We start from the raw sequence: 25,136 nt of genomic DNA, 5'->3' as shown, positions 1-25,136 counted from the left end.
ATGCTAAAGAAAACTTAAGTAGATGTAAATGCAAGTTTATGGAGCTTCTAACTCACCAGTGACAGATATGTTATCTCCTGTACCTCCTGGTGACTGGTACATGCCCAGATCCACAAAGGTGGTGAAGGAGGACTTGCCAGAAGCCTTAACCAAACCTCTAGACTGGTACTGGTGGGGGAGAGGTGATGTCAAAGCATTACTGGGATGTTTAAGTGTACTTTATGTCTGCAGAGATTTACTTTGCCAGAAAAAAAATATAGAAAAAACACATACAGTAAAATAACAGCTTGTGATTATAGTGCCATACACGTCTATTTTCGAAGTAGAGGAAGTAATTTATTATAAATTGTATAAATTGTGTGTTACATTAGAAGTGCCTGAACAGTGCATCCATCTCCCTCCCATGTCATCTTTGGGCCAACAGAAAGCCTCTTATGATTGTGACCTGACATCAATCTGCCATACATCACTTGCTTCACTTATGGTGCAATGAAAAATTGTGATACATAATATGAGGTGAACTAAGCTGAACTGGTCCATTTAAATTTGGGTTTAGTAGGATCATGCAAGTCTTGCTACAATATCGGCATGGCACAAATCAAAGTTCATCTCTGTTTATCACTATGAAACAGATCTTAAATTTTTAGAATGAGTAGTTTTAGAACTCCAGTGGTGCAAAGCATAAGCATACACTCATTTAATGTTCTGATTATGAAGGGGGGGGGGGGTGTCACTGAAATATGTCCCTGGCTCCAAAGACTTCAGCTGCCCCAAAGTGCATTGAGAGCCATGAAATACAGTGTGTCTTAGTAGGGATTCACATCTGCAAAGATGACATAAACAGAACACATAAAAATAAACCAGGAATTTAGGTCTGATATACTTAGCATCAGTCAAACTTACATCATACACAGAGTCCTTCCCTGGGGAGGAGTGAGTGGCTGAATCAGTGGGGGAGTGAGAGGGCTGCACCACATCTGGTAGGTTAGTATATCCATTATGGCTCCGCTTTTCTGGGGTCTTTCAGGTCAGACAAACAAACAAACAAAATCTAATCATCTGATCCAATAGGTCTTGAAGATATAAAATTGAACATTTGAAAAGTTCAGGCACATTTGCACAGTAGGGAAATGCTGCATCACTTCTTTGTGTGGATTTGTCCAATTACAGCACTGTCAGTTTATGGCTACTAACATGTTTTTGACACTGCAGATCAGAGACAGTCTTCTATAGAGTCACTGATATGTCAGTGTTTGCTGTAAATACCCGTACATGTATATTTTTTTTCTGGATGACAGTAAAGTCCCTGTTAAGTGATTCATTGTAGATTCTAAATATATGGAAGCATTTAAAGAAGGATAATGCATGTTAGTGGGAAAACATTCTAGTATAGAATATGATAATATTTATGTCTGCTGTGCCAATATACATGAATCTTACATCGTACATACGTGGCAGATAGGAAATTGTCATTCTTTGCTGTCAATGTATAATGTGCTGCATCCTCCATTTTATCTCAGTTAAAACCACAAGTGAAGCATACCCAGTGGCAAATGGAAGAATCTCGTTTTCCACAGTGGTATGAAATATGATTCCTGCGTTATGACATTAATTGCCCAATTGAGTGGGTGATAAATATGGGACTGCTAAACGCTCAAAAGTGAAGCAGCTGAATTTCTTTGGTTTGGATATTGTAATATACCTGGTATGAAAACACATGATTTATTCACTGTTTACATGAAGTCAAACTGGTCTCCTCTGTTAATGCCTACTGTTTTAATAGTTAACATAAGTTGGTCTCATGTATCAAAGATAAAATTCATTTAAAATTAAAGCTTGCTATTACTTCCTCATATTAATGATGGAGCAGTGACCACTTAAAAGAAACCTGCTTAAATCATGCTTTAGTACTAGTATGACTTTAAAATAAAAACGGGAAAAAAAGCTCAGTTGTATTAAGGTTTTCCATTTTCAAAACAAAGCACAGCAGAACAAAAGTGGACCCACTGACCTTGTACAGCCAATAATGGCATATTTTGAGTTGATTTTTTGTTTAAAGATTACTCACCCTCTGCACCAGCATGGTCTGATCCCCATAGCCTCCAGCTTGCTCCCCTTCTCCCCCCTCACCCTCATCTTCATGAACAACCATAGTGTTAACTGAATCAGTGTCTGCATCTCTGTGACTGAAGTCAAACAGAGAAGGAAGTTACAACCCAAAAAGGGGTATGGACAAAAGTAAGAGTTAAGATTTGTTGGTTCTTTGGATTCTGCAGTTACCGATCTGTGGGGCTTTCTTCCTCCTCTGCTCCCTCACCACTCTCACTCTCTTCACTGCTCTCACTGCTCTCTGAAGAGGAAGAGTAATCATTTGCCTTCACTGGGGGTCTGGGCTGCTCCTCAGCCCTTTCTTTAGCGAAGAGGCCGTGGTCCTGCACACACACAACCATATACATTAATTTTTAGTGTAATCTTAAGTGTAAACAAGTTACAAGAGAAAAACAGCCACAGTAGTATTTAAAATGAAAAAAACATGACAATCAAAATAAAAATGAAAACACTTTAAGGTGATAGGTTGGATGTGGAATGAGCTCATAGATAATCCCAACACAATACAAAGACGTGAAAATTCAGACCATCTATGATATTACTTTAAAACATTTATCATGTTAAAAAGAATCAAATAGCTGTTCGGCAGGGATGCTCTTATTGATAAATTAGTGCTGCGGTGCAATCAAAATTTTTTCTGAAACTCCAAAAAAATGCGTCACACTTTTAATACCCCTCGGCCAAATATAGTGTAAGATTCTGTTGAAAGTTACTGCCCTATAATTTAGATTAAATTGTCTTTGTGTAAAACTTATTACATACATATTTATATTCAGAAGTACTCAAGGTTAGTTATTTTCGATAGACTTCTGCTCTATGGCAAGATGCATCTACAGTATATATCTGGGGCAGATATTTCAATGTATTCTTCAGATAATGCGGTTATGTTGTTGAATGGGCAGACGACAAAACAATTACAATACCCCTTGGCTGAAGGGTAAAAAAACTGAAATAAAACAAAGACAAATGAGTGACATCAAGCATGGGTGACAGCAACATATGCTGAAGCTCTTCTGTATGACACATATGATGCACTGATCCTTCCATAATAATAATAATAATAATAATAATAATAATAATAACAATAACAATAACAATAATAATAATAATAATAATAATAATAATAATAATAAGAGACTAAGCTGAACCATTCACCATTCTGAACTCAAATAATCTTTCCTTGTTATTTTATTCACAATTGTACATGAAACTGATTCTACAGATACCAAAATAACGATATCAAATTAATGATTGCTTTCAAAGGTAATATTTAATTACAATAGGCTTGATGTTACAGAAATTCAATTTTAATTAAACACACAGGCCTAGGTTGTGTTATTATTTCCATTAGTGTACAATATGTAGAAAATATGTCTTTTAAGCCGACAGTGAATATTGATAATTGAAAATCTTTAGTTGACCTGCTCTTAAATAACCTTACTGGAATGTAGTATAATAATGAATACTGTATATAATAAAGTATAATTCCTTCTTCTTCTACTTGCATATCTAAAGTCTAATGATAAAGCTATAGTGCTAAAGAGGAAAAAAATTTGATTAATTAGTACTTAGTCATCTTTTGAATCAACATCCCGAACATACAGTAAAACCAGACATCTCATTATGTGCTGAGATTTTTCTAGAGCATGGTTCAACTCAACGAACATCATCTAATTTTTACAGTGAGACAGTTACAATGACTGTCTTGAGAGGAGTTTGTCCCCAGCAGAACACAAAATGTGTGCACACAACATAAAAAGGCAGTAACATTTGGAAGAAATATTTTTGTATACCAAAAGACGACAAACAGACCATGCAACATGTCTTGCATGAGCCAGTAAATGCATATGGCCATGCATGAACGCTGCACGAAACACGCACAGTCATACTAACCTCTCCTATAGCCCTCTTGTAACTCTGCATAGTCAACAAAGAGAGAATTTTGAAGGAGAGAAACATGAAGGGAAAAAGTGTGGAGTACAGTCAGTGTATAAAAGAAGTTGTGTGAAGAGAAAACCTTACACTTAGTAACCTATGTTACACTTTACAGAACAGCTCTAACTACATATATGCAATTTTTAAGTAAAAATAACAATATAGTTAAATATCAGGTGTTGCAAGGATCATGAACAACTCTTAAAACTGGCTAGGGGACAACAGGGAGATATTGGATTCAGTGTTTATTGGAGTCACTTACAGCTGGGCGCCCAGGACGGGAGGAGGTGCGAGACTCCCCGGGCTTATGACGGCTGTCATGGGAAAGAATGGGTGATTCCATTTTGGAGGAGCCTGAAAATAACAACACGTAGTTATAATTCTGAAATCAATCTTAGTACAAAGACAGTCTGCATAGAAATCGCAGTGGGGAGGCAGGGACTCACTAAGGATGCGGTGTCTCTCTAAAGAACCAGTCTGGGGCAGATTGGAAACGATGCTCATACTATCTCCTCTCTCCCAGCGGTCATTACGGCTGAGATCTGGGTTGCTGCCACAAGTTGAAGATAAAATAATTTATCTCATTCCATCACCCAACATATCATAATGTAAGTGACACTAATTGAAGATGTTATCTGATCAAGGCATTTGTCTGTTTTCAATACCTGGCTCTCACTGGATGCCTGATACCAGAGGTCAGGTTGGTGTTGAGAGCTGTGGCAATTGATGCCGTCCTCTGGGGAATCTGAAGAAAAAAACCCCCAGCAAACTCTTTCATTTAAGAGCACTGTACAATCAGCTGAGAAAATGGCCTGCAATATCATGCGCTTACAACTCAAAAACAACCTTTACAAATGACATGATGCTAGGTAACACCTGAAGGTAGATTTTCAGTTTTCAGCTGGTGTAAATGAAAGCTTGTGCAACCAACGTAGGATATAAACACCCAATACTCAATAAAAATAAATACATTTCACTATATTTGATTGCTCAGTCTTTCAGTTTGGCTTTTAATTTGAGTCTAGTTTGTGCTGGTTTTGTGAATATAAACGTAATCTTAGTTCATTTTTAATTTGAGGAACAGACTTAATATAGTTTTAATGTTATATCTTTTAGATGATTTTTATCAAGACAAAGTTGCAAAGCAACTACAGCACAAACTAAAGGAGAAAATACAGAGGTCATTTTACTTGAAGGTCTACTTCATTTTAGTTTGTGTTGCATTCATCCTAGTTTTTATGTACTTTATCATTATCTTAACTAAAAAAAATATTTGTTCTCTGCTAGTTTTAGATTTCATTAACTATAATGGAGTCTTACTTTGGGTGGCAGCTCCACATCAGGCAGGCGGATCCAGGGGCCACGATCTTCTCTGATTTGGTGCATCTGTGGTGCAGGGTTCTCAGAGGTGGGGTCTGAGTTTTGACGTACTAACTCTCTGGAGTGAATAGGGCGGGGTGTGGGGGTAAGGGAGGGATCCTGGGTGGGGAAGGCAGACATGGTCTTAGTGGGCTGGTCACAGAGGGACTGGGAGCGAGGGACAGGGGCAGCATAGGGCTTCAGTGGAACCAAATGAGCCATCTGGAACTGCAAGGGGCAGCAGCCCAGGAAGGAGGAGCAGCCAAGTGGAAGGAGGAGTGCAAAGGATGTTGGAAAAGCAAGTTGTAGTGGAGAGGAATGTAAGATTGTGTGTTTGTATTCCAAGAATTAAAGGTAATTACAGGTTGGAGAAAAAGGGAAGAAGGAAAAAGAAGAAAAGAAGGTGTAAATAAGGTAGCACTGGAAAAGAATTTTAACTAAGGCAGCTAAAGGACTGAAGAAAAAGGCAGAAGCAGCTTCATTGTTTTCTTTTGGAAACACTTCAGGTGTTCCAAGGTTGTTACCCACTGAAACTTAAACACACTCACCTTGCCCTGTCCCCCCTGGGGTTCAACAGGCCTCTGCATTGGAGGGGTCTGATTGGACTGGACCACTCCTGACTGGCTGATTGAGTCAGAGCGAGACTGGATAGCAGTGTCAGAGACAGTGGTACAGATCTTGGGTGAACCTTGTCTGTTAAGCTTACTTCGCTCCTCCACCTAAAATGAGGACAAAGATAATTTATATAGGCCAGTGTTATCCAACAATGGTGTGTAATGCTTTAAACATTCAAATTCTACCTCACGTGCCCATGTGGGCTTGTTGTTGGGTTCCAGGTTTTTGTTATAGTGGTAGAGCTGAGGCTTCTTATCCTGCTGCTGTTGTTGCAGAGACACCAGGTAGGCATGCTCTTGCTGCAGCTGCCTCTGCAGCCGCTCTGATTGACGTTGCTCTTCCAGCTGCTTACGCTTATACTCCTGAACAGAGAAACACACTGCAGTCAAGAGGTTGTTTGCCTCGAACAAAATCTTAAACATTTTTAGCATATCTTGGACCCATCTGTTAACAGCGGGGATTAACTTTAACTACAGGGAAAGGTTTTCACATTTCGATGACCATCACTGGCCACAGAATTTGTTGATTTTCACCATAACTGGTAATCACCAACCGTAATCAAAACAATATTGATTGTGTCTGAAACTAAACATTTCTGTGCTGTCTATAAAAAACATCATGTCCAAAAGTCATTTGACCTATTGTTTTTTGTATCGTGAATTGTAAGTTTCACAAGTCCACTGTCTTGTTAATCTCTCCTGCATTCATAAGAAAAAAAAAAAAAAACAGATGTAAGAGCCATGAGTCAGACAGCTATAGACAGTACACATTATGTCATTCAACGGCATAAACATAAACCAAACAACTGAATTTTCATAGAACAGAAAGAAAGTTTCCCACAATGTTGACTACTTATCGTGATTTGCTTTTCTTCTTATCTGCTAAAACTCTAAATCACAATGGCTCACACAGTACAGTACTGGATTTACTCGTCATTCTTCATTCTGTTCCACACATATGGCCTACAAGTTCTGGGAAGTGAGTAAAATCATGAGGCACTTGATACAAACAGCCAAAATAAGATCTGCAGTACACTTGAACGGCACAGAGTTCTTGCTACGTCCTTGAGTGAGAAAACCTACTTGGCACCTGGAGAGGATGCCTCACCCAGGTGCCTCCCTCTGTTCCAGGAGCAACTGTGTGGGAGGAGACTTCACCGTAGACAGAGGACACATCAGCAGGATTATCTTTCTCAGAATGGGCCCCGAGTAATTTGACTCTGTAGAAAGTGACATCTGTACTACTATGTTCTGGTTCATACATTTATCTACCAGAAAACTGTGTTGTGTGTAAAAGTTATTTTTGGAAAAACAGTGAATTGTGAAGACCTTTACACTCTGTGCAGCTGCTCCACACTCAAAGCCCAGCACTTCCTCTTAATTCATGCCTTTTACAAGATTTCATTTGATTTCCATAAGGATTTAGTACAATTTGATTCGCAAAATCTAATGAAAAGCAATACTGCAAAGATTTAACGGACAAACAGCAAAGGGGAGAAGTAAATTTATATCAATATATTTGACTGAAATAGCAGGAAGGGTTCATATGAGCACCTAACGAGGGCTAAAAATGAGCTTGTAAAGTAATAATCACAGATAGTTTCACAATTTGTAGTTGAAAATCATAGTTTGTAAAGCTGTGAATCTGCGTGATAGAAAAGAAACAAGGTAATCTCAAGACAACGTGAGAACAGAAGTGCTTTTGTGAACAAACTCAGTGCAAAGTTCACAAAATTCCTACAGTATGAAACTGAAGTCATTAGTGTGAATTGTGATCCAGACTTTAGCCCTGAATTTGAATGATCAGTGATCATCCCAAGTAGAGTCAAACAATTTAATCTTATAGGCAAAACCTTACATTTCTCATGCAGAACTGTTTTTTTTTTTTTACTAGTTTACAAAGGTTGATTTCCAGCTCCACACTTTGGAATTATTTGTGGCCATTATGTTACAAGTGCCAAATCTTACTGACCCTAATCCGAGTCTTTAGAGGATGGCTAGAGCACAACAAACCCAACTAATTGCCCTCGAGGAAAGCAGTGAACCCTTATGACTGCCCTGCTCTAGATCCCAAAAAAAATGCAATCATATGGTTATTTATTACATGTAACCTAGTAAGGACTTGTACATTCACAGGCTTATGCGTACACTAGTAATAACTATGTTCTTTACATGCCCAAAAACAAAAAACAACATTACAGTGAAATGGTGGCAACACCCATGTTTCACAGGAGACAGCTAAAACAGAAATGTCAGGGATGTAGCAATACTTCACTTGGATGTAAATACTTTGAAAAATTGCCAGAAAATGGACAAATGTTAAGTAAATACAGTGGAGACATTACGCAATGTTGTTAGGGGCTGCGTATATACTCAGTTCAGTCTGTATCCTCCCTATTTAGAGGCTGCAAATCAGCTGACATTTACTTTAAACATCTACCTCCAACATGAACATCATGATACACTTAAGTCTTTGTTTTATCCAAACTATATCAACCTAAGCTGTCATGAGGGCATGCATGACATTTATCAGTGCAAAAGAATAAATCCAGTATAGTATAGTATAGTATAGTCCAGTACAACCAGGATAAAATGAAACAATAAATGATAAGGAGTGGTGAGGGGGAGTTACCATAAGCAGTGCCTGCTCCTGAAGCAACTGCTGCTGGAGGATTTCTAACTGCCGCTGCTCTTCCTCTAACTTATGTCTGATAAACTCCTGAGGAGAGGTGAAGAGGGGAGGGATGACAGGAACACAGGTAGAAAGAGGTACCAGATAGGGAGCAGAAAAGACAACAGTTATGTAATAATAGATAGCAGAAAATGTGTTATACTGACAAAAATCTACAATGTTAACAGTGATTATTGGTGAAAATTATTCACTAAGAATACAGATTTTAGTAGCAGAGGTACAAAGTTACTCTAAATCATGACATCAGTGGTGATTTAGGCATCTAATCATTATCTGATTGATTTAGTACTGTGATTGTGTCATTTGAATACTGTATCTAACACAAGGTGGTGGTGATATGATGCCAGACTCTCCTGTTATTGAAGGGAGACTGGAAACAGAGTATAAGAGACGCAGAGAGCTCACCCACAGAAAACTCATCTCTGAATAAATACACTAATTTAGACCCTTGCTGCTATGGCAACCTACTCGTGGAATTTCACCACCAGAGCAACTTGCACTGTGTTGCTAATAGACACGCCCACACTCCTCACTGATTGGACAACTGCAGCCCCACATCTCCTGTGGTTGGTTACCTGCTCCCTCTCAGCCAACCTTCTGTCTTCCTCCCGTCTCATATCATCAAGTCTCCGATGGGGACCTTTTTCTTGCTGCCTCACCATCTCCCGCTCCTTTCTCTGTTGCTGGGTGAGAGGGATGACAGGAAATAAAGAAATGAGCATTGAGGTTACACTTGCACAAGGGAATACATAGAGGAGATTGTGCTTATAAGCAAACTGCCTTTTCTTTGTGAAGACCAGGAGAAAATAGGGAGTCAAAGTAAGGGGAAAAGAAAAGAGGCTGTGAGTCATTCTCACAAACAAACACACCTTTCGCATCCTAATCACCTTCAGAGAGACACTTTGATTCAAACTAACTGACCACAGACATTCACTTTTGACAGGCAGCAGTTTTTATCTGCTTTTCAAGCATCGCTGAAACAACAAGGTTTGTTCTTTCTGGCCAAATGAGAACTCCCACTTCATAGTGGCACATAACATTCTCAGCTCCCATCCACTCGATTGTTGTTGGCACTTTACTGTTGAACAGAAGAGCCAGATAAGATAGAGGAGGAGGTAGATTAGGGGAATGCAACCTTACTGCAGCAAGATACCTTAGTGTTTTTGCACTGATAATAACAACAGCATTATCAGTCTAATTATGTGTATCTCATTTAAATCCCACACAACTTCTCTAACATTTCACAGCTCCCTACTTCTTGTCAGCTGACTAATGAGCTTTGTTGAGTGTATACGTCTCTCAAAATAGCTATATAGTGCAGTTAAAGTTTTGTCCAAAAAATACCTAAAAACATTTTCAAGTGTTATATCCATTAGGGGTGTAATGGTGCACTCATTTATACCGAACCGTTTCAGGGCCTTCGATACAATACGGAGGTGTACTGAAGTAATTCATGTAGCCTATGGGAAGAACACAAACACTCGGGAAGCAGGGTGGCCACAAGCAGAACCCATGTGCAGGGTTTCCCCGACATACATTCAGCAGCGGCGCCCCTGCTGAATTCTCAGAGAGTTCAACAGAGTATAACAGAGGCCCAGAAGGCGGGTCAGACGTTTTGAAGTGGGATAAGTTTCACTTTCGGTTTACGGTAGTTAGGGAGCACCCCACACACACCCCTCAGACCCCCCGACACCCCTTCACTGGTCTCCTTCACAGTACTGAAAATGTATGAAACTGAAGACCCTGTACTGAACTGAAATTTTTCTGTACCGTTACACCCTAAATATCCTTGCTCAGACCCTGACACAAAGACTGCTCATTGTAATTATAATGTGCCTTTTCCCTCTTCAATACCAAACTGTAATTTAAGTTATTTTTAATTCACACATGACAAGTTCTAGCTATTAGACTGATATTTTACTGTTAGACTGTCATCAGTTTCTTATACAACATCATTCTTCAGACTGTTTTACAAAGATTTATTGTCAAAGTTCCACTGCCTTGCTGACTTACATTTTATCTACCTTAGTTTGTTTTCTAATTATCTTATCTAATCTGGCAAGCTCATTCCTCCACAGGTGGCTAGCTGCTAATTAAATAAAATAAATACTTTTCCTCTTAAAAACAGTCACAGATAAGTAAACAATACATATATTTTGTGCATTATATTTATGGAATGTTAACTTGATGCTAGTTTTTGGCCTTAAATTCAGATTTAAGGTCTAATATAATTTCAGACGTAACAGTGAAACAGCTAAAAACTGCTTCTCAACTCATACTAGCATAACACTCACTCTTGGCTACCAACTCACTGTGAGCAAATGTTGACAGAGTTAATCATTTATATACTTTGTTGGAGCTGGTCTCTTTCCCACCAGTGTTCAACATCACTGGGAATAATTCTGAATTGCTTAGGCTACCCCCAACTTTTGTTTAGGACCTGCAAGTAGTCAAGCACACAAGGAAACCGAAACAAATGAATACTTTAAAGGTGAATATGGGTGTAATAGAAAAAAAATAACCAACTGAAACATTGTTGAAATTTTTTAAATAGCCACATTAATACATTTTTAATTTCAGATCATCATAAAATGACTTCAGCAAATGTTATAAAGAGTACATCACAAACTAAAGCAAGCAACGGCAAACCAACTGCAGAAGTGGAGAACAGACTGTATTACTGGCGTATTACTCAAACAAGAAATGTGCTCTTTTCAGTGGTTATGAATTTAATCAAAATCTAAGTATCAGTAGTGAAACAGTCACAAAGGTAAGTTAAGGTAAATGAAGCATTTAAAAAACACAACTGAATGTGTGTTAACAAGCTGCCAGTCACTGATGTAAGGTAGGAAGTAAATTCAACATAACTGAAGTCTTTTTGGTTGCTTAAAGGGGATTCATACAAGAGTGGCACTTTTAAAATGCATATCCATATCAAAATGTTCTTATCTCCTATTAAAGGCAATTTAGCCACAAAAATGCAGCTCTATAAACAGTGAACCTTACCTCTTCCAGACGGCGGCGCTGTTCCTTCTGCTCTTCAATGCGTTTCTGTCGGTCGTGAAGCAGCTGCCTCTTATGCTCTTCAGGATCCCTGCGCTGAGCGGCCAGTTGGGCCTGCTGTCTCTTGTGAGCCTCCGAGCGCTCCTTATTCTCCTGCTGCAGGCGCTGGAAATCCCGCCTCAGGGTGGACTCACCAGGCACATTAAGAATTGAACTGATGGCAAAAATTGAGATAATTTGCAAGATATTAACAATGCAACAGGATACATGTGATCTACTGCCAAAGAAATGTTATTACCTTGATTCTCTATCATCACCACGATTTTCATCCTCTTCATCACTGCCACTATATTCATATTCTGTCTCTTCTGTAAAGTTAAAACGGCCGATTAAAAAACAGAATGACACTGTAACCTACACTTCATGCTGCTATAGCCCACAGAGAGACAATCGACTTCACACCCTTTTAAATAGCCCAGGAAGGTCAGCTTCACTGTGGCATTTTCTTACCCTTTTCTCCCCTTTTCTTGCGTGTACGGTCTATGTGGTCTTTGAGTTGAATTCGGACCTGCCGCTCAGTGGGCTGGTCCCTGATGAAGGAGTGTTTGAGCAGCTGCTCTGTGGATGGCCGGCTGGGATACGTCTTCACAAGACAGCCCTCAATAAAGTCAATGAATTTCTTGGACCTGGGAGGAAGGGGGAGGTTAGCGGATGATGCATGTGGAGGGAAAACAGGAGGAAAGGGAGGCATGGAACAGCTGCCCAGAGTCCCAAACGAGACAGGAGAGGCTTCGTGTGTTTCAATGTTTGAGAAAAAAGAAATTCCAATTCTTTCTATATTCATTACTAGTGACAGTATTTCATGCCATAATGACTTTTTAAGCAAAGCCAGTGGGGAAAAATTCACAAAGACTGCATTACAAACTGAAATATATTGAAATAATTGAAGGTAGAGAATTAAAACTAAGTCAAATAAATGTAAGTACTGTAGTAACTAAGAACTACATGACCCCTGACATACTGCATCTCATTGCTGAAATTAAGCACTAATAACTAGTACTGTAAATTAAAAATACTAGGCTATACTACAAGACATACTAATGATACCTTTACATGCGTTAGGGTCCTGATTCAGAAATGGGAAAAGAAATAGGAACAAAACAAAAGGGTAGGAAGAAGAATAGGAGAAAGTAGTTACAAACACATGATATTTTGGTTCTGCTCACAATTACACAATCAAATTAGCCTCCATATTCAACAGCCACTTACACTCTGTATTCTCAAGAAGGGGACACAAATTTTCCAATTCAGTTTCCCTTTAGGAAAAGTACACTCACAGAGGCCTTAAAGACAATACAGTCTGTTGGAGAAACTGACAGGTTTTCTTGTTATTTTGGAACACATCCTGTACAATGAGCAACCTATTCATTTAGTGGTGTTCTTATTCAAGGATTAATAAGTGGGTTCATGTTTCAAACATGGTGAAATCCTGGCAGAGACCACTCCAAGATTTTTCCTTTGTTTATGCTTTATTCTTTTTGGGTTTACAATACTATAATAAGCAACTGTATAAATATTCACTGAATGTCTACAGTGAATATTTGACTGTTGATCTTATGGCTGGACTCAAATTTAAGATGCAAAAGTCAATAAATTGTAAGTTTATTTCTCAGTCTTACAGTGTCCAAGAAGTACATAATTAAAAAATACTGACATCCTTGTAAGTCTTAAGATGCATAAAGAAACCTCCTACATTAGGTTGCCACTAGAACATAGGCTATGTTGAACTTTATAGGCTTAGACTTTTCCATACTTTACACAAGAATGAGAATAGAGTCTGTATAAACTATAAAACAACAGTAAAGTGGATACTCAAGGAACATAACTCACCATTTTTTGGATTTAAGTTTAGGAGGGGGATTCCTGGGAATCAGGAAGAGCGCTCTCATTGGATGCATGTCACACAGAGCTACGAGAACAAAGGAAAGGAGAGTCTGAAACTATGGTACAAAGAAGAAAGCCATAAGGTTAGTGATAGAATATCATGTATATGCCTGCACATAATAGTTTCTAAATAATACAAGCCACCATTACACATATTGTATCCTTAAACATGGTTACAGCTGCTGTTATCCAATCTTTCCTGGTGCCTGAGGCTTATTGTTATACTGAATGTAAGAGCAAGGACTGTGAGTCATTGTGTTCCCAGCGTAGGTAGGTAGCTAAACCTGACTGGTTAGCTTTACAGTTTCACAGTAAATAGGCTTTTATAAGGACATATGCAACGTGACTGAGACAGCCAAAGGCAAGGAGCAAATTTCAGTTCAACCGATTTGATGTCACACTAAGACTGAGGGATTTACACTGATATGTGCCTTATGTGGCATGCATGTTTTAACATGTAAACTGTTGTTGGTTGAGCAAAATTTGCATCCATTTCGTAAGTTTAAAGACTTGTATTTATTTTCAAAAATAGTCTCCTGAAATTGTACTTTTGTCAGCGTGCTGTCTGTAAAAATAGTCTTTAGACTCTCCAGTTCTATCCATTGTTTCCCTAAATACCTGGAAAGAAGTGTTCTGTTTGTTTATGCTTTTAGACAATCGACTGCTCAGCCTTTTACAAAAGCTGTCTGTATATAACTTATCCCTCTCTATTTACCTTACTGACAGTTCCTTATTTTCCTTTAAGTGTTAGTCATCATCCACCTTACCCTACACCGACACAAGATTTATGGTCAGTGTCTGCTAACACAGCGGAGCTGACTGAAAAGACTAAGATGATGTGGGAAAAATATCATAACTCTGTATAAAATGCAATATCACATTAAGGCTGTTTGGTAAATAGAAAATATGTTGCCTCGCATTTTAATCCACTTCTCCCAGTTGACCTATGGCATTACAGGCATTCTGAAAATGCAAAATCAGAAGCAACAAAGACACACCTGTTAACACCTGTGCCTGTATCATGAAGCAGAATTAAGAGGTCAGAGAACTAACTTCTGGTTCAGCTCAAGATTTCTCCTTTAACAAAAGTGATTGTACTTCTTTCCAGAGTAAATCACCAAATAACCTCAGACAGTGAATCAAAATGTGCTAAGCACTGTCTACTGACCAATCAGTTCTCGTAAAAAGATCCTGCAGACCGTGGTGTGTAGATATAAAAGGAAAAAAGAAAAATATCGCTCAGGAGTCAGATGATGAGACAGTCTATCAGGAATGAGTTATAAACCATCTAAACTCTTTGGTTTTCCCCGTGACTTTCCTTTGTGATATAAACTAATGTATAATCTTATAACAGCAAGTGATCACAGCAGTAGTTCTTTATATTATAAGAGATGACAGTGGGTCTGCTTTACACTTTGGTATCTGTTTTCATTTGTACTTCACTTAATCTCAGATGGTTTAACAGTAGCAGGATTGAGTCCTACATATAATAAGAACACATTAACATTATAAACAGTGATTAAAGTCAGATGCAGACATGACTTAATAATGTGATGAGATTCTAAATTCACATGCTCACAGTGGACAGTGCTTTGACAGTGTTCTTTTCTGTTTACTGGCTGTTGTGGTTAAGTTGCTTTTAACAAATATATTTTTTAAATTTATTGCATCTATTTAACATTGTACTTTGTTTTACTTGTGAGAAATATGCAGCTGAATTTGACTGGTGTATGTTTGTGATCGGTCACCTGATACCATCTCCACTTTTCTTATGAAGAGTCAGAAACCCTGGGTTGACAGAGGGAGCTGATAGCCACATTTATGATAATGCATAGTGAGACTGCAAATTTTTGGTTTTGTCAAGCCTGGTAACAGGTTCTGCCTCTACTGAACTCACCTTATGATATAGGCACCTGGTTTCTCTATACTGAAATGGCATGTGTGATGGACAAACAATTAAAAAGGTTTTTTGGTGATGAAAGCAGTTAATGTGGGCCGTGTGATCAAAATGAATATGTGAATTTTAATGCAAATATCTCTTGTATCTACTACTGCTATATTTCATTCATTCATTCATATTTCGAAACATTTATCCTCTGCAGGATGATGGGATACTGCAGCCGATCCCAGGTACCATCAGATGAAGGTGGGGTATGGCCTGACGTGTCACCAGTTCATCAAAGGACTGACATAAACAGACAAACTCTCACATTCACATCTACAGGTGATTTAAAATGACCAATTAAGCTATTAAAATGCATGTCTTTGGATACGGGGAAAACAGAATACTGAAAGAACCCATACATACATGGGGAGAACATGCAAACTCCACACAAAAAAAAGTTTACGTACTAAATAAATCTAACAGTTAATCCTGTGATTATAAAATCTATTTAAAACCTTTCTATAAAAGTATAAGTAATGTGAAATTTTGTATGTTGTTTGCAAACTTCACATACTGCGAAAATTTACCAATCATTTCGACTAAATATCTATTTAGAAATGAATGAATCAATTAATAGATTAATGGTATTAGCACTTCTACCAAAAACAAGCTAATGTACTATAAATGCAAGAAATATTGCAACCCTACAAGTGGCAAACACACTTGCAATGAGATGGATGGAGCAAATAAGTACACACAATGCATAATTTATAATGGCACTTCAACAACAGGTTGACAGTTTGTGTTGGCCTGGAAGCCTTAAGCCATTCACAGCAGCAGCACTGTGCTCTTTATCAGTGATGTACAGGAAGCAGCTCAGTGACAAGTAGAAAACGTCACATTAGGGAACAAGACGCATCCATATGATTTGACATCTGAAGTCTTTATATCTGCATTCTAAGTCTAGATTTGTTCTTAACTCAGCAGCCACAGGTGGCTGTGCTTACATGGCACAATAAGAATGCATTATGTAACAGCATAGAGCTCATTAAGGTGTCCCCATATTCCTACTGCTCTGTGCTACTTCTCTGTCCAGCGTAACTGTATTTTATCTTAAGCTGAGGGTATAAAAGCTGCATCAAAACATCCACCAATTGGTAAAAATATAACAGGTTAACAACAGGGCATCTAGCTACCATCAAATCAAGTCTAGAAACAGATATTTTAACAGGATTGCAGAGAAAATAGGTGTACTTTTACCACATCATAAGCATCAGAGGATAGTCTGTATATAAGTTACTTTCTAACAGAACAGAGCAAATAAATAGAACAATAGATATAGACATTTATTTGCTTTACTAAATGGGATTTTCTTGTCTATCAGTCAGGTTTGACTCCAAATCTCCAAGCAGACAGATCTCCCAACTAAGCAGACCACAGAGATCTCTGCAATCAGCCTCCACAGGCCAACTGCCAGCTCACGACTACACTACCTTGATTACAGTGAGTCAGCTGTCCATCTGACAACACAGACAGCAAGGCAGCACATGCAAGACAGACTCATTCATGAGGTCTTTCAGAATGGGCACCGGTACCATGAAAATTGCATGCATCATTTAAAATATGATTAATTTCAATCCGTAACAGGTTATACAAGTGAATGTAGAGACTTACGAGGAGCCCCCTCTGCCATCTCAATGGCTGTAATCCCCAAGGACCAGATATCACTCTGCAAAACACACAGTGGATCAGATTAATCCACATCCCTCATAGGCCATCACATACCAGGTGTTGTCACACACACAATGCTATTGTTACCCTGTAGTCATAGGTGGAGTCGGGGTTTTCATCGCAGGCGATGACCTCTGGTGCCATCCAGTAAGGTGTGCCAATGAAGGTGTTCCTACGGCCCACAGTCCGGTCAAGCTGAGCACTCACCCCAAAATCAACTGTGTATGGGAAATGAAAAGGAGGACAAAGTGAAGTGAAAAAATTATAGGGCACCATATTTTTTGTCACATGAGAAACATATTTTCATTAAAAGGTGCAGTGTGTAAGATTTAGGGTGAAGTATTTAAAGAAATGTAAAATTAAAGAAGTGGATGTAGTGACTGTGATGTCACCCACTGAGTTGTGGGGAATGGTTTTTAAGCTTTGAATCTGCTTTTTGGTCATTGTCATCTTGGTTTTATGGGGCCTGAAGTGACCGCATCAGTTCATGGGTGATGTATAACACCGGCCAAAATTATGTCTTGTCAGTATAACTATCAAGTAAAATGTGTTTTAAAAGAGAAACTCCAAAAGTCCAATTTGATAATCAAGCAAGCCGTCAAACACACCTGCCAATCACAGCCACAAAAAACAGATATAACCACAGCCATCAAGTCTTATTAAAGAGGCAATAATTTACAGAGGGACTAATGAACACTCAATAACACCAGAATGACTCCTAGATAAAAATGTATTCCTTGAGAGAAGTTCAATGTAGACCTAGTGGAGCTAGGATTTTTTGGAGCAAGTTTCTAGTGGCAGTCAGTGGTATTAAACTTTAAAGTACTGGGTACTTCAACATCACCAAGACTTTCACACAATAGTTTTCACTCACTGGTTGCTCCATTGTGTTTCTACCATAGTCAAGAAGTAGACCATAACTGGAGAGTGGTTCTAAAGAGGGCATTTTTTGGTTTTCCAACTTGTACAAGTCATCCTAGCCACTTGGGTGGGGGAGGAAGTCCTACACAATGCACCTTTGGCGAACAATTCTGAAACATACCTAGTTTGACCTCTGCATTCTCTGTTAGCAGCACGTTCTGTCCCTTAATGTCCCTGTGGATGACTTTATGGGCATGGAGGTGAGAAAGGCCCTAGACATACACAAAGATATTTAATCTGGTTAATCACAAATGATGCAGACTTTTTTTACTGATGCAATTGTGATTTCTCACCCTTAGTATCTCTCTGCAGATGTAAGCAATCCAGTCCTCCTTAAGAGAGCTGCCCTTTGTGTTTTTCACCAGGTCTGTCACTGAACCTGCCCCACAAAACTCCATCACCAGCTAACAAGCAAACACAAACTTAGTGAGTACATTCAACAAGGCACACAGCTATAGAATCACAAGAAAACGGACAAAGGAAGACAGACCCAAAGTTGGTCATCGTGTCCTGGTGGGCTCTTCTTGACAAAGGCACCGTAGTACGTGGCTATGTTGCGGTGGTGGCTGTATTTTTTCAGCATGTTGATTTCCGCTTTGATCTCCTCTTCCTCCTCCTCTGTAACATCCATCACCTTAATGGCCGCCAGCTGGCCCGTCTTCACGTGACGGCCCTGATTCAAGAGCAGGTTTCACTATCATACACTCATCAGTAAGTGTAAAGTGAAGCTGAGCTTTAATGTTTTTTAATATTGTGCAATTCTGACCCTAAATATTAGCAATTGCTCTCTCCAGATCTTTTGCTGCTCTTAAACATTTGGATTAACTGCAGGGTCATATGTTACTATCATGAGTATTATAAAAATTTTGGAACAGATAGCTGAAATGTACTGACATGGCAGTAACATAACTCCACTGTAATCTGAGCAATTAATGCTGCAGAGCATTTAATAAAGGGCAAGCACTCATATGGCCTCAGTACACAGTATATACCACAGTGGGTGCAGAGGCACACATTACAGGTCAAACCTTGAATGATTTGGTCTCAAGCACTATATAATATTCACACTATTCAAGCACTATATCATTCCTTCACATATTTACTGATATGTCACATAAAAGCTTGGATATTCTGTGATGAATATAACTCCCAATTTATAGCTGGATCTCAAAAACCACTCCACATCATGTTTCACCTTGTACACCTGGCCATAGGTCCCATTGCCGACGACCTCAACAAGCTCGAAGATTCCTGCTGGATCCTGGCAAAGACAAAGGGGGATTCATAAGCCATATGACAGGCAGGCAGAGCAGGGTTAGACACACAAGGAAGTTCATGTTTCATGCCTTGATCTAAACCATTTCTCTGACAAACCATCAGCTAGGGGAGAAAACTTTGTTCTGGTGAAGCAATGTGCACTCTATTTTTTCAGCTTTGGAAGCCAAATTAGCAAAACTCCACACAAAGTAGACCATATTTATGTTCTGTGCTTACGTGGGTGATGTTTGTTTTGTTCTTCTTTGAAAACTCTACAACTACACTTCAATGCCAACACATTTCTTGAGTAAAATCACATAAAATTCATACTAAGCTGCACCTGCTCAGGTAGCAGTTTCAATCTGGCTTCAGATGGAGCATCTACAAATGCTGAATTAAAATAACTCTGCACAGAAAACCCTGAACAGATACCTCAGGAATATTTGACTGATGATATAGTACCTATGAATCAGAAAAAAAAGACTTTGTTTTATTATCCTATGCAACAGAAGTCACCGACTTCAATTTACTCAAGGACAGCTGCAGACCTTACAGACTCTGACACACACATCACAAACACGCAGAGAAAAATAAACAGGCCTCCAAAGAGCAGAAATCATACGCTATTTTATCTATAGAAACAGTAACTCCACTGTGTTTTGTCTGAATCCTTTAAGGCAGTGGCGTTTCAGTCCATAAATTCATCTGTACACATCTTCTATCCCACCTACCCACTCACTTCCCACCCACCCACAAGACTTCACACAGAAAAAACAGATCAGCTAATGCACTCACTATTGATAGTTTATTAGAAACGAAAAGACAAAAACTGACATCACAGGCATGACTTTTGGCCATTGTCTGAGTTGTTCATTTATCGTTTCACTGAACAAAACACATATTCCACTGATGCTAATAATGAGTAGGTTGCTTTGACTTAATTATGCAACCCCCTCCCCAGAGAACCAGGGAAAAACGACAAGCAGTTCCACTTTCACGGCATTTCAATATGGCTTTAAGAAGATGTGTGGGTGGTGAGACTGCTGCTTTGGGTTTAGAATGTACAGCATGACCTATCCTGCTTTCATCTGTTTCCAATGACGGGTTTTCAGCCTTCAACAAGGAGGGGAAATATGCCTTGTAGAAAAAGAACATACATGTGAAACCCATACAGTGTACACTGATGTGGGATTTAGAAGGAAAACTGGAAAATGACAACAATTAGATGTCATTATAAAACAAAATTGTGTTGCTTACATGATAACAAAAACATGAGGCAGATTTTAGAGCATGTTACATGGACAGAAAGGGGGGGAGATGTGACGTCAATGACGAGTAAAAGAATGATAGTATAGGAAACAATAATGTAATGATAGAGTGGGTGGCGAAGCAGAGGTGGTGAATTCACCCACGTCCAAGCTCCGGGTGTGGGTTGAGAGGAATGAAGTGATATAAGGGGAAGGGTACAGTTATGTTTGAGGAGTAGCACCAGCAGCACATTTTCTAACTCTTAGAAATGATTGCACAAACTGCAGGCAACCAAGCTGCAAAGTTAAGCTGTGCAGCTGGAGCTGGACCCTACATTCATGTTGTCATGTTAATGTGTAAACTCAACATATTGGAAAACCTCACAGAGCTATGCAAAGAATTTTTCCTAATGTTGCGTTTGCCCAGGCTGCTGTCAAAATCACAGCCTGGGTTTGAACTCTAAAAGAAGTGGTATGCGTCTGTGAGGAAGTTGACCACACATTTCCTGCAGCGGTGTCAAGTTGGTTGATAGAGGAAGTAGTTTTTGAAAATCTCCTTTATCTGTGGTCGAATGGCTGCAAGAATCATCAAAATTGCAACTCAAAAATAAAACAGTTGCCTAAAGATGATCAGGAAATATGATCTTATAACTAAACTAAATGTTATAGGTGAGCCTTAAATATCATCCTAAATATTTGAATTTCAGGCCATGAGAGCTAGCAGGTTATGAAGAACTTGTACTTTCTAATTCTTATCTTAAGTTATGCAGGTTTCTGTATGTATATTTAATAAACTACACCTAAAAACAGCAAGCTATGCCATCTCACATATTTCCACATCAAGAACACTAGGATAGGACTGCACTGCCTTTGAGGGATTCTACAAACCTGTTGAGCTGCATTAAATCCTCATAAACCAGTACCATCAAATTTATCGTGTTCAGTATTGATAAAAATCTAAATTTTACCAACTGGGAAATAGATTAAACTGTTTCCTTTTAGCAAGCAAAACCACAGATGTACCATGTTTCACTACTAAACATAGAAAAAGTAAAAATTTCCTGTACTGTTTAGAATATTAGTCTGAAACCATCCTATTAGCATGTTCTCTTATTTTTGCAGTGTCCTTTCTTTCTCACTTATATAAGGTCTCTATTAATCATAGCAAGAAAAAGAATGGACTGTTTCACTGCTACAAAATAAAATCACAAGACTATATTTCCCGGGAGTTTCATCCCCTGTTACCTGGAAGGCTGATTCATCTTGCCGATTTCTATTCAATATTCTGATCACACTTTTGTGATATTTGGTTGGGTAATGATGATTTCAACTCTGTTTCATGTGCCTTAGCTGTAAAGACATAATATATGGTGCCATTTGTAATAAACACAGTTGTCCATGGGGCTTCATTTCCTTGAGTGGTGTTTGCAAATAAATTGACAAGCAATAATTGGCAAGGATTTTGCACAGATACTTTGTATTAGGATCAAATTTTCAGAACCTAATATGGTCAGGTCACCAAAACAAAAAGTTTCCCTGTGATCCCTCGAGGCAGCAAAATATGCATATTTATTTTTACTCTCCAAGCACTGACATATTTTCCTGACTTATTTTTTAGAAATGTGCAATGTATTATGACATTCAATGGTCAGCTTTGATGTAGGTCAATGAAAGGTAACATGAGACCAAACAAACCAGGATTTGGATTAACTACCCCGAGATCTCCTGTTAAGTCCCATAGATCTGTAAAAGCTACCCCAAGTTGCATTGTTTTCAGATTTCAAGAACTGTCCAGTCTGACTAAACAGCTTGAATACCTTTTGGTATAGCTGTGCACCACAAGAAACATTAGTGTTTACTTTGAATTCAGTGCAGATTTTTTTCTTTAACCATATTAATTTAGATGATGTGGGGGTTTATTCCAGAGGAGTAATCACGGAGATGAAAGGTGTCAAATTTAGAGGCTTGTGTTCCCAGTTCTTACATTACATGATGTTATCAAAACAGGTGTTCCTGGATTAGGCATTTCACAAAAAAATAAATGCCTAAAGCACATACTGAAAGGCCTTGCAGTCAATTTCACTGTAGGTAAAGCTTAAAAAGGTCAACTCAGAAAGAGGAAATTAAAACTATCGTCATTTTTAAAAGCTGCCCCTTTAAGAGAAGGTGACAGAGCTTTCATCTGTCTTTTCAAAAAAGCAATGGCTGAACGCATAACCCATTTCTTTATCATGGTAATGATATTCACTCTAAAGATTAATGATACAGCAAGACTAAAATATGACAAATTCAATTGTAATGGAGAAACACATCAACAAAGAGCAGTAGTTCTAGTTTCAGACATAAGAAATAAAGACACCTAGAAGAGACCTGGAAGGAGAGCCACTGAAACCAGACACCCACAGCATTATTGTTCTGCCACAGACAAAGTCTGATCTGCTGTTATTTGATGTTGTCAATAAAACAAACCAAATTAAACCAAAAAGATGAGAATCAAAATATACAACTATATGGTGTCAGGAGGAGGAGCTGGTGTCAGAGTAAAAGACTGAGCAGCCTTGTCATGACAGCATTGACAGGCTCATGGTGTCATAAAAATAATAAGAAGATGACAGTCTTTCAGTGGATCAGGTGTTTTGCGTTTCAGCCCCAGGAGGCAGGGTTGGCCCTGATATTCATGTGTTTATGAACAGACTTGTCAAGAACGGTTCTTGGGTTGGATCATTTTAATTCTTCATTTGGTGGAGAAAGGAGAATAGACCCTGACATGGCTTTATTGTTGATTAAAATCGGTGCACTTGCCTGTAGCAATAGCAGGCCGAGGGGCGTTTATAAATCCCACCTCAACTTTGTTGCGGGGGTGTTAAATGGTCGTGCTTTCGTCAGATTGGCACTTCTGTTCATAAGATAGCGATTCGTGTGGACCAGGCTGCCACAAGTTTGTATTATGAAAGTGCAGTACATATTTTATAATAACAATACTCACCCTCAGAGCTGCGAGGTCTATGTCATCCAGGCTTCGTGTGGGGGCGTTTTCAGACATAGCTGGTGAAACTTATTAGGTTAGCTAACAAGTTACCTAGTTATTCGCTGGTGAGCACTTCAGAAGAAAAAAGAAGTGGCTGCTTTAAAGCGCTCAAACGGGTTTGCCAACAGAGGAAAATATAGCAAATAGGCCGTGTAATCTGCCAAAACTGTTGCCGAAACACACAGTAGCACTTAGATTAGCAAACACATCGCAGATAGAGCTGCCTCAGACGCACCCAGCTGGTTAGCTCACGTCAACTCTGGCCGAGAGCTACAATGTTATCCGCAGTTTATTTATCCGCAATATGCGACGAAAACACATTCAACTTTAAATAAGAGATTTTAACAAACTGTTTACGTCACCGTTAGCCGGCCATGGACACCAGTCTAACAACTGGCAGGTTTTCAATGCAATGCACCTCCACTGTTGTTGAACACCTTGCTGCGTTCATTTTGACAAGACGCCGCGTCTTCACTGCTGTAAAACATCCCAATAAATTCCATCTACGGTTCAATTATGTCACGCAAAAACTACCAGATGCGTCTGGTGTACCACTGATACATTCCTGGTTATGTTGCTAAAAAAAAACAGTTGCGGATCAGCAGCGCAATGGTTGTTTTTAAGAAGAACGCAACGTCTGATGTGATGGCGCCCGGGTCCGTCCGCACCGCACCAGAACCGACTGTCAGTCTGTCATTATTAGCCTTAAACAGACGTGCTCTTGAATGTTACCAAAGGGTAAGTGTGGAAAATTAAAACAGTGTCCCCGTTTGAGACACTATTTTACCTGACTGCAGTTGTCAAACTTGTTAACACGACTTAAATATCCTTTAGTTTCGGCCAGTGCGCGCGGTAATCCGAATATCGAGTCAGGTGCGAGCGATTGATTGAACGGTAAATGGCTAGCTAACGTGGCTAAGCTAGCAAGCTAGACAGTCTTTTCCAGAATAAACTTTCTTTCTTCATCCATTTTCTGTGTTGACAGTCGCGCCTAGCACTGCCAACCTTCCGGGGAAAACACAGGCAGACAGGCAGGCACTACTGCTCTCGCCAACCGCCGTAATGCTTGTAAACTGGGCCCCTCGAGTGTTTTAAGTTCGGCGCAGGTTTTGTTCTCCAGAATCCAAATTGTGAGAACTCGTTGTCGGAAGCCAGGAATGCAAAATACGGTGCAGTTTCTAACTGCGGTTCACAGCCAAACTTGTTATCTCGCCATGTTTTGCTTCCCAAGTACTCCCACCCTCTCCGAGGCTTGTTGTAGTCTTGTGGGGTGTAATGACGATTGGCTGCACACAACACTCCTCAAGTGTTTTCTCCTCCAGGATGGCTACGGTGCTTCACCAGGGACAAACTACCTGAAAATCCACACTGGACTTCAAACTACGCAGCAATGCATCTGAGGTGACTACTT

At 39.2% G+C, this 25,136-nt stretch overlaps 1 protein-coding gene across 7 annotated transcripts in view; it reads right to left on the bottom strand.

Moving 5' to 3' along the window:
• Window positions 1-25,105, bottom strand: part of mink1 (misshapen-like kinase 1) — a 39,549-nt gene extending 14,444 nt beyond the window's left edge. The window contains exons 1-24 of one of the 7 annotated variants that reach the window (XM_030153661.1): window positions 23,684-25,090; window positions 19,389-19,454; window positions 18,684-18,866; window positions 18,487-18,597; window positions 18,315-18,405; window positions 17,360-17,490; window positions 17,216-17,270; window positions 13,603-13,681; window positions 12,223-12,398; window positions 12,011-12,080; window positions 11,716-11,926; window positions 9,285-9,392; window positions 8,650-8,736; window positions 6,204-6,380; window positions 5,952-6,122; window positions 5,365-5,631; window positions 4,710-4,789; window positions 4,491-4,594; window positions 4,307-4,398; window positions 4,003-4,026; window positions 2,281-2,432; window positions 2,069-2,186; window positions 904-1,020; window positions 57-168 (exon numbers count right to left, since the gene is read on the bottom strand). In XM_030153661.1, coding sequence (XP_030009521.1) covers window positions 57-168; window positions 904-1,020; window positions 2,069-2,186; window positions 2,281-2,432; window positions 4,003-4,026; window positions 4,307-4,398; window positions 4,491-4,594; window positions 4,710-4,789; window positions 5,365-5,631; window positions 5,952-6,122; window positions 6,204-6,380; window positions 8,650-8,736; window positions 9,285-9,392; window positions 11,716-11,926; window positions 12,011-12,080; window positions 12,223-12,398; window positions 13,603-13,681; window positions 17,216-17,270; window positions 17,360-17,490; window positions 18,315-18,405; window positions 18,487-18,597; window positions 18,684-18,866; window positions 19,389-19,454; window positions 23,684-23,740 — 2,839 coding nt within the window. In that variant the 5' untranslated portion in view covers window positions 23,741-25,090. Of the gene's footprint in view, window positions 1-56; window positions 169-903; window positions 1,021-2,068; window positions 2,187-2,280; window positions 2,433-4,002; window positions 4,027-4,306; window positions 4,399-4,490; window positions 4,595-4,709; window positions 4,790-5,364; window positions 5,632-5,951; window positions 6,123-6,203; window positions 6,381-8,649; window positions 8,737-9,284; window positions 9,393-11,715; window positions 11,927-12,010; window positions 12,081-12,222; window positions 12,399-12,819; window positions 12,839-13,602; window positions 13,682-17,215; window positions 17,271-17,359; window positions 17,491-18,314; window positions 18,406-18,486; window positions 18,598-18,683; window positions 18,867-19,388; window positions 19,455-23,683 lie in introns of those variants that run through there. The other 6 variants (XM_030153662.1, XM_030153665.1, XM_030153664.1 and 3 more) reach the window with 6 other exon arrangements.
• Between the last annotated feature and the right edge of the window lie 31 nt (window positions 25,106-25,136).

The sequence above is a fragment of the Sphaeramia orbicularis genome, chromosome 14, assembly GCF_902148855.1.
Source record: "Sphaeramia orbicularis chromosome 14, fSphaOr1.1, whole genome shotgun sequence".
Taxonomy (NCBI): domain Eukaryota; kingdom Metazoa; phylum Chordata; class Actinopteri; order Kurtiformes; family Apogonidae; genus Sphaeramia; species Sphaeramia orbicularis.
Note: the sequence above shows the minus strand (reverse complement) of the source record. Positions and strands in the feature narration are given on the sequence as shown.